This window comes from Anopheles nili, chromosome 3, assembly GCF_943737925.1.
Source record: "Anopheles nili chromosome 3, idAnoNiliSN_F5_01, whole genome shotgun sequence".
NCBI lineage: Eukaryota > Metazoa > Arthropoda > Insecta > Diptera > Culicidae > Anopheles > Anopheles nili.
The window spans coordinates 44,200,581-44,222,946 of NC_071292.1; the positions used below are offsets into that span (position 1 = coordinate 44,200,581).

Here is a 22,366-nt window from a genome sequence, read left to right on the forward strand (position 1 = left end):
TTCTATAATTCTTCCCAACACGTTGAGTAAGATGTTTACCCAATTGCTGACGTGCTATCGTTCGATTTCTTCATTCTACGAATACATCGAGCTCAATAAGACAATTTCCTATCGTTTACGATTTATTATACTCATTCGTTTAGTTTTTCTTCTACCGCTAATAACAGCGTATAGACTCAGAGCACTTTCAATACATTTGGTATTCTCGTGAGAGTTTTATCGTCCTGTTTCTTCTGTCATTAGGTTACATTTAATGTGCACGCTCATCCGAGTATAAGTTCGCTTCCTAAAAGCGGCACCCACACACACACAAACACACACTTCAATGCTGCTTAAAGAGATGAAATCGTAGAATATTTAAGGGTTACTAATTCATGTCGCTGAGCGGTTAAGCGCTTTTCGCGGGTTTTGTAACTGTACGCACGTGTGTGTCTTAAGTTTGGTTCATTGGATGGCTGGTTGGATGGTTGATTATATGGTTTGTTTATCGTAGTACCTTAACGTAAATGGAAGTTAGATCAATAGGTCAAAATGCACTGTGGGTCACCGCGATCACGACACTCCATTACTACACTAAAAACAAAGGACATTCACGTACTGATAGTTTTAAGAGGGTGTTTGGCGTATTGTGTTGTGTATGCTTGTTTGTAATCGAATTTATTTTTCGAACGCAATGCATAGTGTGTGGGTGGAACGAATGTCGGGGGACAAACAGTATCCCTAGCTTTTGCGGTTGTTTTAATTTGGTTTTATTAAATTCATGAGATTACTGGAAATTACGCATTTGTCGCATTTCATAGTTGTTTTCTGTCAGATTTCACCGTTGTGCCTTAATTTCCCCCCTATGCACCAATAGTCAATCTTTGTCGCTGAACATAACTCATAACCAAAAACCTGACTGCACACCACTATCTGGGATTGAAGATGAACATAAAACTAATCTAGCTACCCTGCCGCGCTTTGATTGTAGAATAACTGCTCCACTAAACGTAAGAAAAATGCCCGTTTTATAATTAACTTGGAACCAACCTAATGGTCCTCTAGTGATGCACTAGCAAAAACCTACTTATGTTCTTCGCGGGTCGCATAATCGTTTTGATCAAGGTTTATACTTGGACAACATGAAGCTGTGTGTCAAGAGGTGTGATAGCTTGAAGGAATGATGCTAAACGATATTAAATGACCAAGTTATGTGTAATCCTATTCCCTACATCAATGGCTGACATCATGGGTTTCCGGCAATGGTTTTTGCTATAATAGGAATACCCGATGATGGGGTTATTGTTATTTCAGAAAGTAAAACATGCAACAATAGCCAATCTGTCGAGATTAATACAAATGCTAAATCTTGCCAATATCCATTCTAGCGATCGACATATCAGCTCCATTTCTATAAAAGGCTCAACCACAGTGATCGCTCCTCTCGCTACTTGTAAAAACAGCATTCAACAAAAGAAAACGTATTGCTGCACGCCTTCTACTAGCTCTGCTGATTGATGATCCAAGGAAGGAGACTAGGCTATTTTCGTCCTACCATTCTATGTTTTTTTTTGTTGTGAAAATTCCAATTACACTCCACGCACTCACAAAATTTATTTCATTTCGTTTATTAATACAAGCACACGCCCTTCCTTTTCTCCTTTGTGGGACCACTGTTCTAGGAAACAGCGGCACTTTAACGTGCTATGCAATGCTTGTGGGTCTTAATTACGATTGAAGCCGACTGATCCCGTGCCACTGAGGTTCTCACGAACACTGCAAAAAGAAATAAAATAAGCAAAAAACAAATTAGGAACTGTTTGAATGAACATCATTTCGATAGTTTTTATATTTAAGCTATGAATGAATCAAACACAATTGTTATTTACGATAATTTCAAACGAATCAACTAAACAGACTATGCGCACATTATACATTTATGTCGGTGAGATGTAGCCAGGCCTGTTATTGTCGTTATGTCGGTAGCAAAGAGCAAACTTTGTAGAAAGACGAGAGATTTATTGTTAGTATCTTAAGCCAAACAACAAAATCACTAGTCTTCCATACAATGACTTGCTTTTGGAAGAGCGATAGCGCATTTGACAGAAATGTTTGTTATTAAAGCACAAATGAACCGAATAAATGAGCGGATTAACACATCACAATGCAACACACACACAAATCGCCATTATTTTATCCTCCTGATTTTACGAATCACCACAAATAATCTAACCACCATCGCGAACAGCATTTTATTATGCCTTTGCATAATTGTCTTTACTAGCAGAACGGAATAACAGCTTTTAATGATCTTTCCCAATGAGTTTAATGAATGCCTTTTATGTATATGTTCAATTTAGGTTTTGATATTACCTTTGTTGTAGCATGTATTGAGCAGCTTGAATTTCGTTCGGCGTGCCGGTGATCGTGATGATACGATCATTCGATCCTGGTAAGGCTTCGTCTATCCGTATAAAAGCGTTAGACTTATTCCGAATACGACGTATTCGGCCACCTTCCTTGCCAATGATAGCCCCAGCCAACTGATCAGTGAAAAAGAAAAAAACAACAAACAGAGGTTATTAGAACAATGAAACAAGCAACGCCCAGTATAGTATGGCAAGGTAGGGAATTACTTCAACTCACATCTTTGGGAATTGTGACCTGTGTGGAGGTTTTGTTATCCATAGCACCATTGTTCCCGCCGCCAAAGTTGCCAAGGCTTCCGTTTCCCAAGTTACCTCCTGCACCACCTAGGTTCAGACTACCGAGGCTTCCCAATGCCAGACTGTTTCCCCCACCGAAGCTTCCTCCCATGTTGTTTCCATTGATGGGATTAGCCCAAGGATTGATGTAATCTCTGTCCCTAAGATGAAAGGAATATTCGCAAATGTATCGTCTCGTTGGAAAACGCAGAAAACCTATCTCCACCTCATCCTGTTGCCTACCTCATTCCACCACCACCGCCACCTCCAGCTCCCGCTGCAGCTCCACGGTTCGCACGATCGTTTCCTCGATCGTAGCCACGATTGGCACGTCCACGGTCATCAAACCGATCACCTCCGCCTCCACCTCGACGATCGTATCCGCTACCAGGTGCGGCACCGGTGGCGTTTCCACGACCGCCACCGCCATTACGGAAGCCTCCGCTACCGCCACCACCTCCGCCGACACCGTAGCCACCGTACTCGTCGGCGTACAAATCGTCGTAGTTGTGCGGGTCATAGTTATGCACCGGCCCCTTAATCGGCGTGCCCTTGATCAGCTTGATGATCTCGTTCAGCGTCTTCAGACACTGTTCCTCGCTGCCTATCACTTGAGCAATGCGGTCTGTGCTTTGCGGTGGGATGTTTGAGAAGATCTTCAAACGACATCCTATTTCCTATAAAAAAAGGCAAACAAAATATTTTATTAATTCAATGCATTGAAATCCTATGGAAGTATATAATTCATGTTTTTTTTACATTTCTGAACATGGAAGAATTACACTTTTGCTATTATTTTACCATAAAAATGTAAAAATAAAAAAAATTAAGATAAGAATTTTACTGTTTCATTTGTAGCCATCAGTATTTGAAATAAAAAACAAAGACTTTTATTTAGTGTTCTACCGAACAAAAGACATCCTCTGACGATCGTTGAAATGAAAGGTAAGTTTCATTGAAATTGAACACGGCGAACATCTGGTTCCCCTCAGATACGTTTGGCAATAATTACCGGTCTGAATTTTCGTCTGTACCCTCGTATTTACTGATCTTCGTTACGGTGTAGCCATATTTGCCTTCTTTTCTGTGCTCTCCCCAGGAACCCCTAAAGGAACAAGCGAACGAAAAGAAAAACAAAGGAAATGTCGAAAAGGCGCAAACGGAATGAACTCATATTCAAATGTTCCTTGACATTGTTCCCCTACTGTATCTAAAACTTCCCCTTTACTCAACTCATCGAAGGTCGTGAACAGAGTGCCAAAACATATGCCCAATGCCTACTCATGCCGTTTTTGGCACATAAGAGTAGTCAAGGAATGCATGCGAACCGCATGTGCGACCACACGGTTTATGTGAGACATGAGCGATGCATCTGTACTGGACCTGTATCCTTCCTTTGCGCTGTCTACGAGCGTTTCCTGTGCCGAAGAGGCTTACGATCGCGGTAACGTGCCACACCATCTGCGCCAGTAGCATAAGATAGCTTTTCTGGCGCCCAAAATGTTCCGAAAACGGATGGAAGTGGAAACAGAACGAACGGATACGCAGGAAGCAGAAGAATATCACAAAGCGTAAACGCAACTAACGGATGCGGTGTAGTTACGGAGAGCTGAGAAAGTACAAGGGCGAAATCCTGAAGCAGCTGTACGAACGAATGGTGAACATAAAAAGGAAAGAAAAAACACACACGAAATAATTATCGGAACGATAGTTTAAAAAAAAAAGGAGCAGCAAGAAAACCTGAATCCGACAGCCTCAGCTTGACTGACAGATCAAAACCGGCAAGCACACACTCATACAGAGTAGGCTGAAATTAAGGTGGTTACTACGCTTTTCCGACATACCAGTTCAAATTAATTCTACTGGTTTCCTTCCATTCCTATTCCCCCATATTTCGGCCTACGGTTGTGTACGTAGTTACATACACCTTAACACTCGGCGACGAGCATTTTTTTTTTCATTTCGTCTTACTATTTCCTCCTTCGTCAGGATGACATTATTCTACGTTTGTGCACGACCTGGATGCTCTGGTAAAGAAAATGCGGGAGAGTAGAGCCAGCACATAAGAAAAAAAAAGATGACATTTCACGCAACAGGGGACACGCTAAATTACGATCGACAACGTGATGATGATGAGGCAGATGTACAGCAGAGCAGGGATAACTCTCATTAATGACGACGCATACACAGACAAATTCACAGCGCACATCGTACGCAGGAACGAAGGAAGGTTGAACACAATATACAAAAAAAAACGTTCACAAGACGTCCTGAAAGGACAGCTGGATGCGAAACGAAACATTTCTTCGCGTTTATTTTCACAGCTTCTTCACGCTTCTATATGGCATATGTGTGCAGCCGATTCCGTTTTTTACCTCAAAATTTATATTACACGAATTTGTGAAACCCAACTCTTTTGGAAAACGCTTCGCAATGACAAAATATAAGCGTAGTTTTTGCAAATTATTTCTTGTACTTCTGCCGTTCAAACGGGTATTCTTAACGTTTAATCTTAAGAAAAACTTTGGTCATAATTTACATTTGCTCGCAAAACAATATGCCAATCGTTTAGCAATTTGCTATCATTGACTGACGGACACCCAATGGACGGATCCAAATTTCGCGTCATTTACTATCATCGACAGTCATTGCCACAAAACCTCGCGTGAGCATCATTACAAGTGCTTCGCTGTCTGTGTGAGATAGTGACCAAATTGGAGTCGAAACCGAACAGGCAACGAATAACGTGCTACCGGAAACACAACTAAGGATTCAGTTCGAATTTAACACTTTTTATCGATCCAATGTGTTTCTCTTTTCACACACGAACGTGATAAATGCGACGAGTTAAGCAAAAATTAATACAAATCCATGGTTATCAGCTTTCCGCCCTCGTTTGCGCTTGGAAATAAGCGTACAGGTATATGATTCACACATCAGAAAGGACACCGTACCACAGTAGCAGTGTGCGTTTGCTCAGGACATTTAGAATTTCTTTAAGTGAGAGGGATCGAAATTGTAGCATAACTGTAAGAGGACAGGGAGAATATTGTAGGCTTACCCGTGTGTTGAGGTGATGATTTCATCTCCCTTGTACAATAATGTTGATGAAAGAAAAGTGCAATGAACAACTGCAGGCCGTACGAGCTGCATCATTACACCGCACACTGACTCAACGGCTCGGGGGGGGCTGGACTCCTCGGCTAGGAATAGCATCGTCTCGCTCTCAATGGAGACAAATTGAAATATTTCTTTGTTCGATACCGCAACAGGACGTACCGAAAACAAAGCACCACCTAAGTGACCCATGATCGCTGGGGAGTGAAAAGGGAACATGCAGGAAGCGCGCGCGCACACACACCACCATCTTTGCCTGTTCGTGAAAGAGTGCCAACCATCATCACCTTCTTTCGTGTTCAAGACGTTCTTGCTGGAGTAACACGCACCTAGCGGTGGTGGCGTCCCAAGAGAGGTTGGAAAATTTCCACCTCTTTTACAACCAACTGTCCACCACTCAATGTAGGATATGATGATGTGTAAAGATTTTTGTTAGATGCGTTTAACAAAAAATATCACTTTGTTGTTCCTTGCGGCAAATTAGTTGTTTTTTGATGAGCAAGCAACGGAATAGAAACAAACTATTAATAAAACACAATCCACCATACATCAATCAACTATGAGCAAGAGCACAGGAAACTATTGATGCAATTGAAACCTTATTTTGAACAATCTGTATGCTCTGAACTAGACAAGATTCAACTGAGCGAAATAATGCCGGCCTATAAACGCCGTTCCTCGAATCGCAACTGTCCAATGCCAACTGAACGGCGAGAAACGTGTCCTCTGAGTAGAAAGCTGTTGCGCATGCCTTAACTCTGGCTCGTTATTATCTTCGTCTCCTTGCTGTGGGGTTCGTTTGCTCCCTCGCGCATCGCGCAGATGGGTACGGGTATCCTTGTTCAACCGCCATTCGTCTCACTCTGCGGCTCTCCATCTGCCACGCACAAAAAGGATTCTACGATGCCGCGCTGCTGCTCATAATATGAAAGCGATCGCTGTTTGCTCTCCCGCACTCACAATTGCACTCTCGCACACGTGCACGCATACAGAGGCAAGCACGTGACTGCATACATCATCGAATCCGGTGGTACTTTTGCCTTTCTTGGAAGATCCTTTTGCCTTTTCTTCTTCGTGAAAGCTTACCATCTCACGCTTCTTGCTTGACACTCTCACTGACAATAGGCTATACGAACGAGAGGACGACGGCCGCTGCGGCCCTGTCTCGTCAAACAGTTCTTCTTTGCGCGCCTATTGCATTTTTCTTTTCCTTTCGTCCTTCTTCAAGAGGTAAACGCAGAATACCATTCTTCGGTACACCCGCTGGTGACTGCCGCGGTTGCTGCTGCAGCTGGCACGCTGTTCCTTCTTCCTGTTGTACGCGCCATGCTATGTTAGAGCTTATTTTCTACAATCAATCAATAGGATACCCCTCTCTGGCAAGTTTGTATGTATGCGGCTCGTGCTAGCACCTGCCTGCAGCTTGCCTACTGCGTTTCCATATGGCAGGGAACAAGAAAAAGGTCCTGCCGTTCCACTGTTGCATGTATGCTTGCCCGCGGTGTTCGATTCGGTGCTGTATAAAATGCCATTAATGTTTCTTCATGGGAGTCCCTAGTTTCGACGTGTACTCAAGTCGAAATTTATATTAGCTAACATTCTCGCTGTATCACGAAAAATTCTATTCTATCGTGTACTAGGAAACACCGTATTGCATACTTTAGGGAAAATTCGAACGAATTTAGCAAAACATGCATAATCTTTAAACAAAAAATATTTTTTCTATAAAAGTATTAAATTCTCGTTCGATTCAAGTCAATTCCAGCACCAGAATACCGCCCATTTTGAATCTATTAGCCTGCAAACAACAAAATCATCATCAGGAAAAACACCGTCTATTGTAACGCCTTCGACAGATGCATAACCTGCATAGATCCCCAATCGGTTAAATTTTAATGGTAATATAGTTTCATGCCCACGTCCCACAATGTCTAGCCTTCAAATCCATATGACAACCGCTCCGCTTGTCATCAACGAAAAACCACAAGGGATGCACAGCTCATGCGAGCTCCAACAAACCGTGTGTCGCCTGAAAACTGTACCGTAATTACCCTACATTTGGGAACCACTGCCATCACCGCAAACCCCCCTTGTCTCTTTCGATGGACCAACAAGGACATGAAACAGCGCCAATGGTGAGAGCCAAGAAAGCAAATGTACAATGCACTCATTATAACCAGTGGTTAGAGTCATAATTATTTCCATGAAACGCTGGAAATAGTTTCCCGCATGCATCACGAAGGGGCGGAAGAGCAAAAGGAGGTCATAACCGCCACTACCGCCATCTGGTAGCGGTAGATGACCAGTCTGCAACTCTACGATCTCCTCTTGCGTGCTCGTAAGGACATCGGGCGATGGGAAACGGCATTTGGAGCAGCTACACAGGACAAAGTGTGCGTGTGCATGACCCGCTGCGGGGTTTACTACCACATACGTGCGCTTATCATGCCACACACAACATCCACCGTCGTCACGGTTCCGTGCGTATCTTAATAACGATTTGCTTTTGTCATCTGTTCACCAGAATTACACACTCCCGTCGCTAGAGCGCACTACGGCCACAGAGAGACGCACCACCGGGGGGGGCCTGTGGCAATGAGGAGAAAAAACGCAGCAGTCCAACACATACTTCTGGCGCCGTTAAATACTTGGTTGCAGACAGCAACCACCCTTCCTCGTCGTACTAGTCGTCGCACCGATACCCGACTGTCGATCATTCGACGGTCTAGCTAAATGCTACTTTTCCCTACAACGCCTTTCCCGGTAAAATTTCCCAGTGGCACCTCGCTGGCGCGAGCTCGACGCTAATACGACTACGTCGACAAATTTCTGGATGTTCATGCTGCCGATGATGATGATGATGATGATGATGATAATGTTGACCAGAATTTACAGGCTGTAAAATTGAACATACTCCAAAAATGGTTGCGAGGATAGAAACCATTTTATATGCATTTTTGACTTTCATTCCCCTATGAGGAGATGTTAACTCAATGTAACATTACGATGGATTGGCGTACACGAAATATTCGTATCCAAATCAGTTACCATAATCAGAGCCACCACTAGTAGTAGCTGGACTCTCCTCTTCGCACTGCGGTGCCATTCGTCCTTACGATGACGTCATGTTGCTATGAAAATCGACATCACGCAAGTACCTATTCTTTTTCATTTCTAACGAAGGATGCAAACCATACAATCGACATAGGCTCCAGCGAGCAGCGCAGGGAAAGGATCAATTTTACATGGTCAACATGAATCCACTACGGCATAGACGTTTGTGGGGGTAACGGTCACACTCATCGGTCTGTCGTCATCCAAGTGAAACAAAAACAATCCTACATCGACGCCAGCGAATCCGACACATTCTACGGCACTTAAATTGTTGGCTCGTCATTCATAATTTATCGACTGTTTGATGATAAAAGATTCAACTCATTCACGACAGGTAGAACTGTAACACGTTGAAAAGGCTACAATTGGCCCACATCAAAGAGCGCCCATGTACTTACATCCTTGATCTCCTTTATTTTGCTTCCACCACGCCCGATGACGCATCCGGCCAGACTTAGATGAATCAGTATTCTCAGTTCGAATTCATTATCTCCAGCCTAGTTCATATGACAAAAGAAAGAAGAAAAAAATCGAATTAAGTTAAAATACTAACAAAATGATTAATAAAAATAGAAAATAAATCGTGACACGTGTGATTATATATGTAATCTTGGTAACATTTTATACCCTATCATTTCTTTTGAACTACTAATAGATATAAACATTTGATCTGATGAACTTCAGCCAATGTATTCATGGACAATTAGTTGAATTATTTCGAAGGATCCAGAATAAAGGAAACAACTCAACATACATTACGTCACCAATAAAAAATTCTCGTGAAACGGGATACCGGTAAACATAATTCCAGATGTAGAATAGTAGAAACATTGAAAAAACCAATCCACACACATACATCAATACGAACAAAATCTAAGTAAATATGCACACATTCAGGTATAGTACAGACAATCTGACGCCATGCACTTTATAAAAATTTAAACTTGTAATTACGGAAAACACGCGATATCAATTGCGGGGCGCTGGGAATCACGGGTTGTGTTTTGGATGACAAGGATAGACGACCTACTGGACGCATGGGAGTCATTCTTTGGATTGTGTGGACTACTATTGCATGTCCGGACTCCATGGATTGAGTTACAACGTAATCATGTTCATTCTTTATTCGGAACAGCTTTATTTTTATATGCATTACTATAAACGTACATTTACACAACCTATTAGGTGTAACTTAAGGTATACAGCTAACCAATAAATGCATTTAAATATAAATTTTAGCTACAAAATAAATATTTGCATAATTTTAGAGCTCAATGTAATGCCACACTGGTATCTAAGGAATCGGTCAATAGAATGATCCATATTATGCAATATTTATATGAATCCACAGGACAAAATTTCAAATGTCATCATCCTAACGCATTTTTGCATAATCACTTCAAATGTTGTATAATGCTATACAGTTAAATGTACTCACCCGATCAAGATGCTTCATTACATCTTTCACTACTTTTGTAACTGTCTCCATATCGCCACCAATTGTAAGAACACTGAAAATACAACGATCAGGATAAAGAATAGAAATAACAGTTACCAGATTAGTAAGCGTTTTTGGATGGGTATAAGAAACGATTAAAATAACTTATGCCTCAGCTTCGTGTACAACAACAAGACTCGCGTTCACAAAATCGCATAATTACATTGATGTAGTTACATATAAACAATAAAACAAATGATCCTCTCCTTCACGAGGAAGATTTACATAGTATGTCGTATCGTTAAATTCTATCATAGAACTGCATACTATGCAAACGTAATGAAAAAATATGTAGTTAGGATGGCGTCATAATTTAGGGAAATTTCATCGAACAAAGTCGCCAAAATTACTAAAATTTGGTGAAACAATGGGTACAGACGGAAGTTACGAAGGCCGTGAGGATACATACAGTGTTAAACACGATTGAGAATTTGTGTACTGTGAATGCATTTTAGAGACAAACGTCATACATTTTTTGTTAAGGGGGAGTGATCAAAACTACAGTAACGATTAGAATTACCGAACACCTTGTATCCTTGCATTATAGCTAAGTAAAAATCGCAACAATCAATTTATATCTATTTCAAGCTTTAGTTGCTTTTGGCTAACTTTTGGCTATTTTTAACCGGAGAATGCACTGCATGTATTAATCAGATAAATATTACTTTTTTAATGCTGTTAATAATTTTTACAATTAAAATGATTTGAAATAACATTGCATCAATAATTTTTTGCAGCCGTTTGCAAAGCCAAAATCAATAATGAAAATCAAATAATGGAATGAACAAAAAGGATAATAACAAGCCAAGACTATAGGCATAAGAGCATGTTGTATAGAAACGAAACGGAAGCAACTGGAGCACAAAATCGTGGTCAAGAGAATGCAATCACATGAACAGCGAGGCAGTCAGTAGTAAGAGTGGTCCGAAGAAGAGAAACCTCCGGTTGCGATTATCAGGATACAGATAAACAAACGAAACAGACACACAGAGATGAACAAAAAATAAATAAACACACAATTCTGCGGTATATGTTCAGGGAGGGAAGGCTTATGAGCAACACAACGGAATAAACGGTGAATAAATTGTGATCCAAGAAACGTTTTCATATGATATATCTTAAACTATTTCAGGAAACTCTGATTCTGGGAAGTGGGAGAGAGGACAATCTATTCAGGAGTTACAGACTTCTTGCGGAAAAGCAAACTCGCACGGGTACGAAAGGAATGAATGGTTATTTCAATTAAGAGGTATTCTACGAGCATAGGTGATGATACTTTAACACGGAGAAAACAAACAGATACAAAACTTGATATTATATACTGGAACACACACATAGGTTCTATCTTTTTCAATCATCCACGATCAAATGATTTCGTAATGATTTAGATTCACGAGACACATGTATTGAATAGCTTTTCTATATGCCATGAATTTCCACAACACGAGCAAAACTTTTACCATGACAATTATCATTCAATTCAAGCATTGCAATCTGGAAAAACAAATGAAAAACATTGGAATTTATTGCATATTCAGGGAAAACATATTTTCAACCATTTTTTGATCAATCATATTAAAACAACATCGTTATTGGCAAGATCTAACTTGTGCTTCTCCACTTCTGCACAAAAATGCAAATCGAATGAGAATGCATGCATGTTTTATCAGATGCATTACGAAAGGTATGAATCATGCATGTATGAATTGATACAAAGGTAGCAGAGCAAGTATATTTTATTATTTTCCTAAAAGCAATGCTTTTCTCGATAGAATGATAATTTCATGAAGCTTAAAATGTCTCGGAAAATTTGACTTCATCATCCCAGGACAAAAGGGGTAATGGGCAATCGTAAGGTATTCACAAAATTCACATTTAAGAACGATTGCGAAATGGGATTATATTGGTAACACTGCTTGTAGGTCATGGAAAGACATGTTTATAATGGATCATTTTTTTTTTGGTTGGGATAAAATTATTGTAGTATTTTTGTCGATTGCTTAGAGAATATGTAGAGTAAAATAAAAGAAAGAGGTCTTTACCGTTCGGGGCCAGTACAGTCGCCTACATTCACTTGGGCTTGATACTGCGCATTGGGGGGATGATGTGCGCACAAAGGACACGCAGCCGCACAGAAGAAGATTGTGGTAGTGGTATTTTATAGATTTTTGATTTGTTTGTTTTTGGTGACACACGCACATACACACGACACACAGACACAGGTTTGTAGAGTCGTAGAGTATTAGGTTGAACATTGGGTTGGCAATGCACAGTTTGATTTCGGTTTCGTATTTTGGGGGTTTGATTAATCAAACGATGTTGGGAACACGGTGCGCCGTTCGTGACACATACACATGTCCAGCGACACATGTGCATAGGACCACCATTGGAAAAGAGAGAAAGAGAGAGAGAGAGAAAGAGAGAGAGAAGAGAGAGAGTAGAAATGTATATTATTTTCCAGAAGAGATGAGTCCGAGTCAGGTCAGGCACAGACGGACGAGCGAGCGGGCAGGCGGGCGGGCGATCGGGCCAGTAGTCAGGCGGGCGGGCGGGCGTGAGCGATCATCACAAGGCAGGATAATTAAAAGCGACACAATGGTGTCGTTTTCATGATGACGATGGTGGTAGTAGTAGTAGTAGTAGTGGTAGTAGTAGTAGTAGTAGTAGCGGTAGTAGTAGTTTTGGTTGACAATGATGATGATCGTGGCGCAGATATTCCGGATCAAATCCAGAGAGAAGATGTTTATGAACCATCAACCAACAAGATCATCAGGACGTTATTTCGATCATTAACGAGATCGCGAGATGTTCGATTTGATCAGATCAATGATTGACCCCGTTTCGGGAGTTAATCGTTCATACGCCGGTCCATAATATGGATTATGGTCACGATTCGATCCGATCGTTAACCGTTTACCAAACCAGGTTGTTAACGCATACAACAGCAGCCATTTGTTGCATGAGGGAGTTTGGTTGATTGTCCATACAGTATTAATGGTGGATTTGATAACATGGTTGCATTACCAGACGATCGAGATTTATTTCCAGACGAAACGAACCGGGCCCATTTTAAAGTTGGTATAGAACCAAGAGTCAAGAATCAAGCGAGCAGGCAGGCGATCGGGCAAGTGGGTGGGTGGTGAGCGAGAACGTGAATCAAAGACAAAACAGCCACCGATCAGGTGATCGAGTATTCCGGTATTACGATTTAGAATGTGAAGTCACCGCCAGTAGCCAGCATAGATTTGAGTACGGACCCGTCAGAGACCAGACGCCGAGTGATCGTGATGGTGGCAATGATGGTAAGGCAGGCAGTCATTTGGAGTCGAGCACATCATTACAGTAGCGATGATATAATAATGATGGAATCGTTATTATATTAGAAGGAACGTTTCCGTATGCCATCCAGAAGGGAATATTGCAGAGCCGTTACGAGGCATCCACCAAGGCGGGATCGTTTACACAAAGTGATATGGCGCAATATTCGGTGTGCCGGGTTTTCGTTCGTGTCGGCCAATACCGAAGAAATTAAGTGTATTTGTGTTATTGTGTAATGTGCACAGAGAACGATTCATCAATGGACAGGGCGCCCCACGCCATCGCCAGGACATCATCAATATCGGGTTTGCAGATACCACCACGCGGGACCAGGATATTGTTTTAGGACGATTTGATTTGTTAATCAGCACGCGTTCAAATAGGCGGCATTTTTTGTAGTTACGGTAGTGGTGATAGTAGGGCCAGTGTGGTGGTGGTGGTAGTAGTAGCAGTAGATGAACATGAGTAGTCATTTTTGAATTTGAATTCGATACCAACAGTTCAATGCACCCGAGAATCGATTGTTTACAGAATTTGCGACATGGGGAAGAGGGAAAAGAAGAAAAAATCATATTTAGATAAAGATTCACGTTGGGGGTAAACCATTCACTATAAACAGCAACAAAGGTGAGAAATCAGAAGACAATCGAAGGAAGAAAACTGTTAATTGTACAACTGTCAGAAACAAAACTGTAAACATCTATGGACAAAACGATTCAAATAACCAAACTTTACTCGAAGCAAATGTTATCCTATAGTCAATGTCAGTTTGCTGGACCAATTAATGAATATCGCACCAAGTTAAAACCAGGGACACATGTAAATTTTTCAAGAGCAAAATATCGCATTCCCTATTGCATCAAGTTCGTTGCCAAAGAAGAAATATATTCGGTTAGTATATATTGCGTCGATTTTCTACGATAGGATTTTCCGTAACGAAAGGCATTTATCATGTTTTACATCTATTCTGTTAAAACTAGAACTTGCTACCTCTTTTCCCATCTATTGAAATTCTTCATTATGATTATTATCATTCATATCATTGAAGCATCGTTATTCATTGTATGAAAAAATACTTTACAGTGATTCTAATATATTTTCGTTCTAATAATTATATTCTGCAATAAACAATTCAGAGTAAGATTTGGTTAACTAATAATCGTGCCGTTGTCAAAAGCAGAGTCCAATAAAACAAAATTAGCAAGTTAACAGAACTGATCATATTAGATATTCATTACTACAACTTAATTATCTGTGACCATACCTCTGTTCGCAGCTTTTGTATATTATGGCCGCCTTTTCCTATGATAGCTCCAGCCATCTTGTGAGTGGAAAAATACAATCAGTCATCAGTGAAATTATATAGTTGTGTATGATAATGCGTGAAAATCAAAAAGAAACGAGAAAAGTATGTATTAGTACATGACATTCATCAATAATAGTACATTCGTAAGACTTGACGTAAGACACAAATTAAACCCACTCTGTTGGCTTACCTTGCTCGGAATCAGCAACCGAATCTCCTGTTCCTCGGAGCGCATCCGCTTAACGGAGGACTTTGTGCTAGAATCTGATGAATCCTCGGTTTGAGCATTGTTTTTCGAAATCTGCTCATCGTTCGATCCGTCCTGTTCGTTCGGTACTTGCTCCTCATTAGTGCCGTCGCTAGCATCTTCGTTTCCACGTTTCATTTTGTTGCTTTAATAATGTAGGAAAAGTATGAAATAAAATATGCTTGCTTCTTTAACGATTTTTGGTTTATACTGTATGATAAACTTAAGATTTTAACCTTTGCTTCTGTAATAGGGAATACACTAATGCTACCTATTCATATCATAGCTTACAATACCGACGAGCAACTCGCACATTGAGAAATACAATCAAATGTTCCAAAGATATTGTTAAGCAATTCTGGATTACTGATCTAGCATTGACTTATTACGATCGAAAGATCAAACAATTCATGTAAAAGAAGTTGAGCTCAAAGACCTTGTTACAACTATCGAACGGCAACCACAGAACACAAAGCGCTGCAATGGCTGAGTGGGATTGTCACATATTTTAAAATGTAAAATAGGTTCCACTACAAGCATCACCCTACGCCACAAACGACATTCGTAGGCTTTTATTGTGTAGGATTTGCTCGGATTACATCAGTAACAAACACTGTTAGATGTTAACTTATAAGGAAACGTGAACAACAGCAGCAATGAGCTTGTGTGCTAAACTTGATATTTGATAAATACCTTATCTAGCACACTCTCAAAGATCTCTTTTTTAAATGTTGACTGCTTCAAAAAATCATCTACGCAAGTCAAATGTAGATAAAAAAACGAAAGATATAACAAATAAGAAATCACAGCGTCGTTTTTTTACTTATAGCATTCATGTACCTCATCATAGTGACGTTTCTTAAACAAGAATCTTTTATCAATCCACTTTTATAATTCCGAAACACACCAAAGCACCTTCACTATTGCATACTATAGCCAAATTCTACTATTCTGCACCAACATGAATACTCCTACTTATACTCAGAATGCTGAACCTCTTGGTCAGAAGAGGATCAGAACCAAAGAACCATTTAGATGCACCGGAAGTGTGGAACTGATGGTGATGTTACAAGTAGACTCATATTTATTGATAAAATTTGCTGAGCCCTCGATAGACTTGCTGCAAGCAAAGAGCATCAAGAACATTTGTCTGAGTGTTCCATTTGGCGAAGGGGAAGTTCATCCACCATGTACTAGCACTATCAATCGAAGGGACATATTTACTAGATAGACACCACTGGACACATCATTGGTACACGTAAGTGTCTATCTATTCTCTCTATACTAGCTTTCCCAGCCATTATGTAGACATTCACAAGGGAAAAGAGAGCTAGGATACTCTGTGGCGTACCCCTCGGACAGAACTTAATCATTACACATGCCACGAAAGTATTACCACATAGCGGCACGAGCAACAACACCACCGTAGCTTACAACTCGAAACTAGTAATTTGTTTTTCTCTTTTCACCGCTATTGACGCCTAATAGCGTGGTTGCTGGAAAATTATTTTCCAATACCAATACTCACGGTATCTGCAATATATAGGACAGAGCAAACATGAACAACCGTGTAGTGGACTTCTTTTTTTTGTAATGCTCAAAAGCAGTACTCGACTAAAATTAAAATTTAGAAGCCTAAGCTTTGATCACAACCACATTGTGAAGACTCGAAAAAAAACGGTTATTAGAACTTTTTCGATACCTTCTTATCGTTGCACTGGAGCTAAAAAAACAAAAACTTGCGTATTGAAAACGAAACGCGATCAAGAGTGATCTCACGGACCGCTTGACCCACTAAAACAGACTGAAAACCAGCATAGTTGTCACTCGCAGTGTTTGCCTCTGCATATTCTGCTGAGCTGTAAACAAAATACTCAAACAAGTTTGTATGGCCTACGCAGATCTAATAGATCTCAACGTGCGGCGCTAAAACGCACCGCCACTACGGATCAGTGGGCGAATGAGCGCTGGTGTGCAGGGGGATGGGGATGAAACCGGTGAGCAATTTACTTTTCTCTCCTGCCAGATCACAAATTCCAACTGTACAGGTGTAGGTCGCAGTTGCCATTGATTGCGATTACGCAGTATTTTGCCATCTTTGAAAGCTTTACATTTAATTGAGTTATTTCTACCTCACATTTGAGTATGCAAGATTCTGCTGATATAAAAATAAATAGTAGATACAGAAATTAACCTTTTAATATATGACTTATGAAGTTACCGATTGGTTATATCTTGGACAATAGGTTATAAATATGTTATAAAAATACAATACGTTTCCATGATAAGTTACATTATAAAATAATTTTTTAAAAATTAGAGAAAGTATCCAGTTAGGTTATTCCGCTCTCGATACGACAAGTGAATTAATGGATCTGCACTAATCGAGTCAACAAAATAGTAAAATTAAATTCAAAGTATTTAACAAAAACGTTAGGGTATTCCTTATTTGGCATGTTTATGCAACTACATACACACAAACCATCATAAAGATGAAAATACTAGTAGTAATTTTCTTACAAACATTTAAAAAATTGCAATTTGATTAGACAAAATAGATTTTTTCATCATAGGCCATCAAAGAGAATGTACGATACCAACGGGATTTGGTTTTGTAGGTCTTGGTTATTGAAAAATGCATAGACAGCTGCACAGTTCCATCCGTTTTGCCTATGCAAAATGATAATCAATAATGTATACCTAAATGGTACGGAAATTCGCCACGTGTTTCATACAACATGAAGTAAGAGGTGGCAGACATACAAAGCCTAATTTTCACGTGCAATACTATATATTACATTTCAAAATACACGATGCTATACGCTATTATCCATCGACACATACAGCTCTAGTTAGCGAAGCATTGGAAAGCAATCCAGCTATGTTACAATCTTTTCTTCATGACACTTTAAGCATAGCCTAAGGGTGACGCTTTATCTTGCATTAGAAGTAATGGACCATGCACTAAGTCGTGAAGAAGCAATCCTTCGAATTCATCAGGCACGATCGTCGTGTGTTTGTGAAATTATGTAATAATCATTATTTAACATTTGTCGATTGCCTTATATGATACGTTTCCCCGGCAGCATATTACAATTAGAGTAATGTATGTTCCTCCGAAATGATTTGCATCGATAAAGCAAAAGCAATACCATATTTTTTTCTCCTTCAACGGGTTTCACAGCATTACATAGCTATGAACATCAATCGAAGACAAATGATACAATGCCCTGCGTACCCTCCCTCCTCTTTTGTAAAAATGGTCAGACTGGCCAAATGATGGCCTACCCCTTCCACAGTTCGCCGTGCGTTCGGGACTTTAGCTCCAGATATATAAAAACGAAGTTATCATCCTGCCTCTAATCGTCCGCTCACCGGCTGCTCCTTCCGCGCGTTCGAATCGACGTAACGAAACGAACTTCCAGCGCCCATGTTGCTTTAAGCGTTGCGCGTATGGTGCGTTCATTCGCCCGTTCGAAAAGTAGCCTTCTTTCTCGGTGGTGTCTATTATGTATGTAATAGCAAAATTGATGGTCACATGCCGCCAGCCTGTCCAGTCGCACCAGTGGCGGGTAGTTATCTTTTTACCCTACCGGCTAATGTTTGACATTTCTCCTCCGGTTTCAAAACAAATCGGTTGCCATGGTGTCGGCGACAATACTAGTGGCCGTTTCTTTCCGTAAAGTTCCACTCATCAAACCACCCATATCACCGATTACCGACCACCAATAGCCGGTAATGATTAAGGGGTGGTGTCTCTGCGAAAGGGGATGGTGTTAGTATTGTTCGGGCATTGGCTTTCTTCTCACCCCGCACGTAGCTGGTGTGGAAGTTATCTCTGTGTTGTCTCCGCTCCGATTGTGGACATATTGGTGGTGTGCTTTTGCCAAAGTGGCCCCGTCTGCGAACACCTATAACGCTCTATGTAACTGTCATGTTTAACTAGGCCCATTACACGGTAATATATGCTAACTTCTTTTTTTACTACCTATCGATTGATAACTGTCAGAGAGTTTGTTTAAATCTTGTCAATGCTATGCAACCCATTGATCCAGCTACTGTTGGTCGAATATTTGAAATCAAAAAAATCCTTTAGTTTTCATATCTAGCTCTAGATCTTGATTCAAACCCGTCAACAATCGTCATAGACCAACATGATTAACAAATTCTGTTTGACAAAAAAAAGACAAAAAAGTAAACATACAGCAATCGTGATAAGAAATGTATTACACATCATTAGATTCTTCTGGAGAAAAATACTGTATCCAGAAGACTTGTGACAATTCCTGAATTTTCCAACGTTTTAGAATTAATCAATTGCTTGTCTTTCTTACGCTAATCCCGCTTGCTATGATGAAGACCGCACATCCATGCCAAATCGTTAGTTTCCATACAGGGAAACTATTCCGCTTGGAAGTCGTGTTAGTAAGCATGTGTATTTCTTATCAGTTAGCCAGTCGAACAAGCAGTAGCTCGTTGCTACAAAACGTTAGCAAGAAATTTTATACTTTCATCATTTTCCTAGCAACGCAGTAGCCTAAATGCTTCACACCAGCAAAACGCGAAGCAAAAACAAATAAATAAATCCAACAGCTTCAATATGGTTTCTTCCCAAAATTGTAAGGCTTTTCGCTGTGAAGATATACTCCTTACTGGAGTGAAAATCGATCCAAGTTTTCTTGCTTTCCTTCTTTTTCTCGCGACTGTGCTTAGAATATTGCCTTTTTCATTGCTTCTCTTTCTCTCTCTCTCTCTGGCTTGGTCTATCTTTTTTCTACGGCCATCACATCCTGCGGAAGTTGACTATAAAACTCAAACGTGAGTCACTTTCAACACGCATCTTTGCATCATTTTTACTATTTTTGTTTTTTTTTTCACTAAAATAATGACACGCATTATTCTTTGTTTTCATCATACTGCTAAAGTCCGAATTAGTTCGCCTGCATGCATTGGCACACCGAACACACTCAGCATAGACAAAACAGACAAAACACATCCGCCATGAGCGGTCGGTACAAGAGACCGACGAAGACACGGCAAATATTTGATCAACATTTACATATTGCTGAGAAAACACCTTTTTCACCAAACGGCGAAATTTGACCCACTAAAATACATACACGACGAGTGGATCCCCGATATCCGGGGATACAAAGAATACCGTTATACGGCGGAAACGATCTTCCGTGAAGTAGAATGGCCTCACCATATTTGGCTTCTCAGACATGCCCAACGAATTTCTCATTCGCCCATTCGGTCATTCTTCCGCCCGCTTCGAGCCAGATTCTTGCGGAACATTATATAATCATTTTCGGGGCGGTTATGGCGAAGACTACACAGCGCTGTCCGAAAACCGACAGGAAGAGTTTTCTCTTCTGTCGATGACATTCTTGCAAACGACGGAAAATGAGATTTTACTCGGACAAACGTGCGCGGCAAGTCGAGCAAACGCGCATTTCGCCATTCTTTTTGTCTAGTTTTGCTTTCATACCGACAAAATCCCACGAGGTACCATTTCCATCCGACCGCATTAGGAACTTTCTCCATTCGGGAATGTTCCCGGTCAGTGTGTGTGGTTAGAATTGCTGCTCACGCCGGGCCACATTGCATAACGTGGATAAATTCGACCTGATCTCGATCGACCTCGACCATTTCTTGAACCTTGGCGGCGTGCAATACGACATTCCACTCTCGGCACACTCCAGATTAAGAAACCGGTTCGCAGTGACCTTCAAGTGCACGTTTTCCTTCACCGTTCGAAAGGATATCGCTGCGGCGCCACAGTACGCTGCACTGCTCGGTACACCCTTCTGTAGTCGCTGTGCTGCCGACAACGCTACCGCTAAGATTATCACGCGCACTCACGCTTCGCGATCTCATTTTTGCTTTCCCACATATTAACTAAAGCCGGACAATGTCCGCCAATACGCACTTACCCCGTTTGCTTAGAACACACACGTTTTTGCACCTTCTTTGTTTATGGCTGGTACTTTTAGCGAAAAACACTTTTCCCTAAAGCTTGGCGTGGCTTGATGTGCGGATTGACGTTTGAACGCTTCTTCTTTACTTCTTCTTCTAGATTATACCTCAATGTCCTGCAGACTGCGTAGTTCCTGGACCATGCAACAAAGGCGTTCTATGAAACTGCTGGCAATATTTTCTGCACAAATGCAAATATCCGCACTTAATGATTTCCTTTAATTATTTGCAATAATTCACTTCTTTCCTGTTCCCAGCAGTGCAACCGCTGTAAGAATCATCCAAACTGTGACAGTGATATCACTCGTTTATTTTACACCGCTGAGAAGTTGAACGCGTATGTGATAGCATAATGATCTCATGCAAAGGCCTTTTCCATATTCACTTTAGTGGGTAGTGCCAAATTAGCTAAAATGTACTACTATTTTTTATTTAATCGAATGACTTTAAAAATTGATCATAGGATACGATTTAAAAAATATTCAAAGCTTTGAAACTACCACATTTAACAATTGATCATAACCTGTAAAGGCCATGATTACAGAACCCAGCGCATTCGAACGATATTTGCTCTTTTATATAAAATTCTAAATGAAAATCTTCATAATTCATACCAAACGATAGAAAATCAACATTTTTGTCGTTGTGAAACAATTTATACTCAAATCAAACATATCTAATGCAAACACCCTTCGGCTAGAAGTTGGTTCACATCCTTAGAAACATTGATTCATATATCATATGGAGTTCATTCATCATACGGTATGAATTACTCTGATTTTCATTCTGAATTTTCCGCAATTTAATTTCGCACGATCTGTTAAAAGGCCTTTAGGCTGTTGTCTAACATTTTATTTAAAATTTTTAAAATTGGCCTTCATGGAAAAATGAACGTCAGATTAACGTCAACTTCACAGGATAATTATAAACAAATTTGCTGATTGTTTACTGATCATTCAACTTAATTGCACACCGATACAAAATGCTCAAAACAGGCGATAGAAGTACCGACTAAGGCAAGCTTATATAGGATTCATCTATGGAGAAGTTTCACAAATTATGAAGAGCAATCAAGTGCTATCGAATAAGGGCAGTTCAACCAA

General features: G+C 40.4%; 1 protein-coding gene across 1 annotated transcript; it reads right to left on the reverse strand.

Annotated features, from left to right (window-relative positions):
* Window positions 1-345: 345 nt before the first annotated feature.
* LOC128726976 (heterogeneous nuclear ribonucleoprotein K) lies at window positions 346-21,268 on the reverse strand. Its single transcript, XM_053820830.1, has 10 exons — window positions 21,221-21,268; window positions 15,228-15,429; window positions 14,996-15,052; window positions 12,456-12,499; window positions 10,354-10,426; window positions 9,314-9,412; window positions 2,928-3,361; window positions 2,626-2,845; window positions 2,353-2,522; window positions 346-1,755 (listed from the first exon to the last, which is right to left on the reverse strand). Exons 2-10 carry the CDS (start codon window positions 15,420-15,422, stop codon window positions 1,704-1,706), a joined length of 1,344 nt encoding a protein of 447 aa, XP_053676805.1. The 5' UTR covers window positions 15,423-15,429; window positions 21,221-21,268; the 3' UTR covers window positions 346-1,703.
* Between the last annotated feature and the right edge of the window lie 1,098 nt (window positions 21,269-22,366).

What these genes read in the sequence shown, in the direction of transcription:
- LOC128726976 (XM_053820830.1), bottom strand. Translation starts at nt 15,422, where the DNA reads ATGAAACGTGGAAACGAAGATGCTAGCGACGGCACTAATGAGGAGCAA. An exon ending in GACTGTACTGGCCCCGAACG is followed by an intron (nt 10,427 to 12,455) that starts GTAAAGACCTCT and finishes TTGTATTTTCAG; the next exon opens with TGTTCTTACAATTGGTGGCG. An exon ending in CAATACATGCTACAACAAAG is followed by an intron (nt 1,756 to 2,352) that starts GTAATATCAAAA and finishes TTCTTTTTGCAG; the next exon opens with TGTTCGTGAGAACCTCAGTG.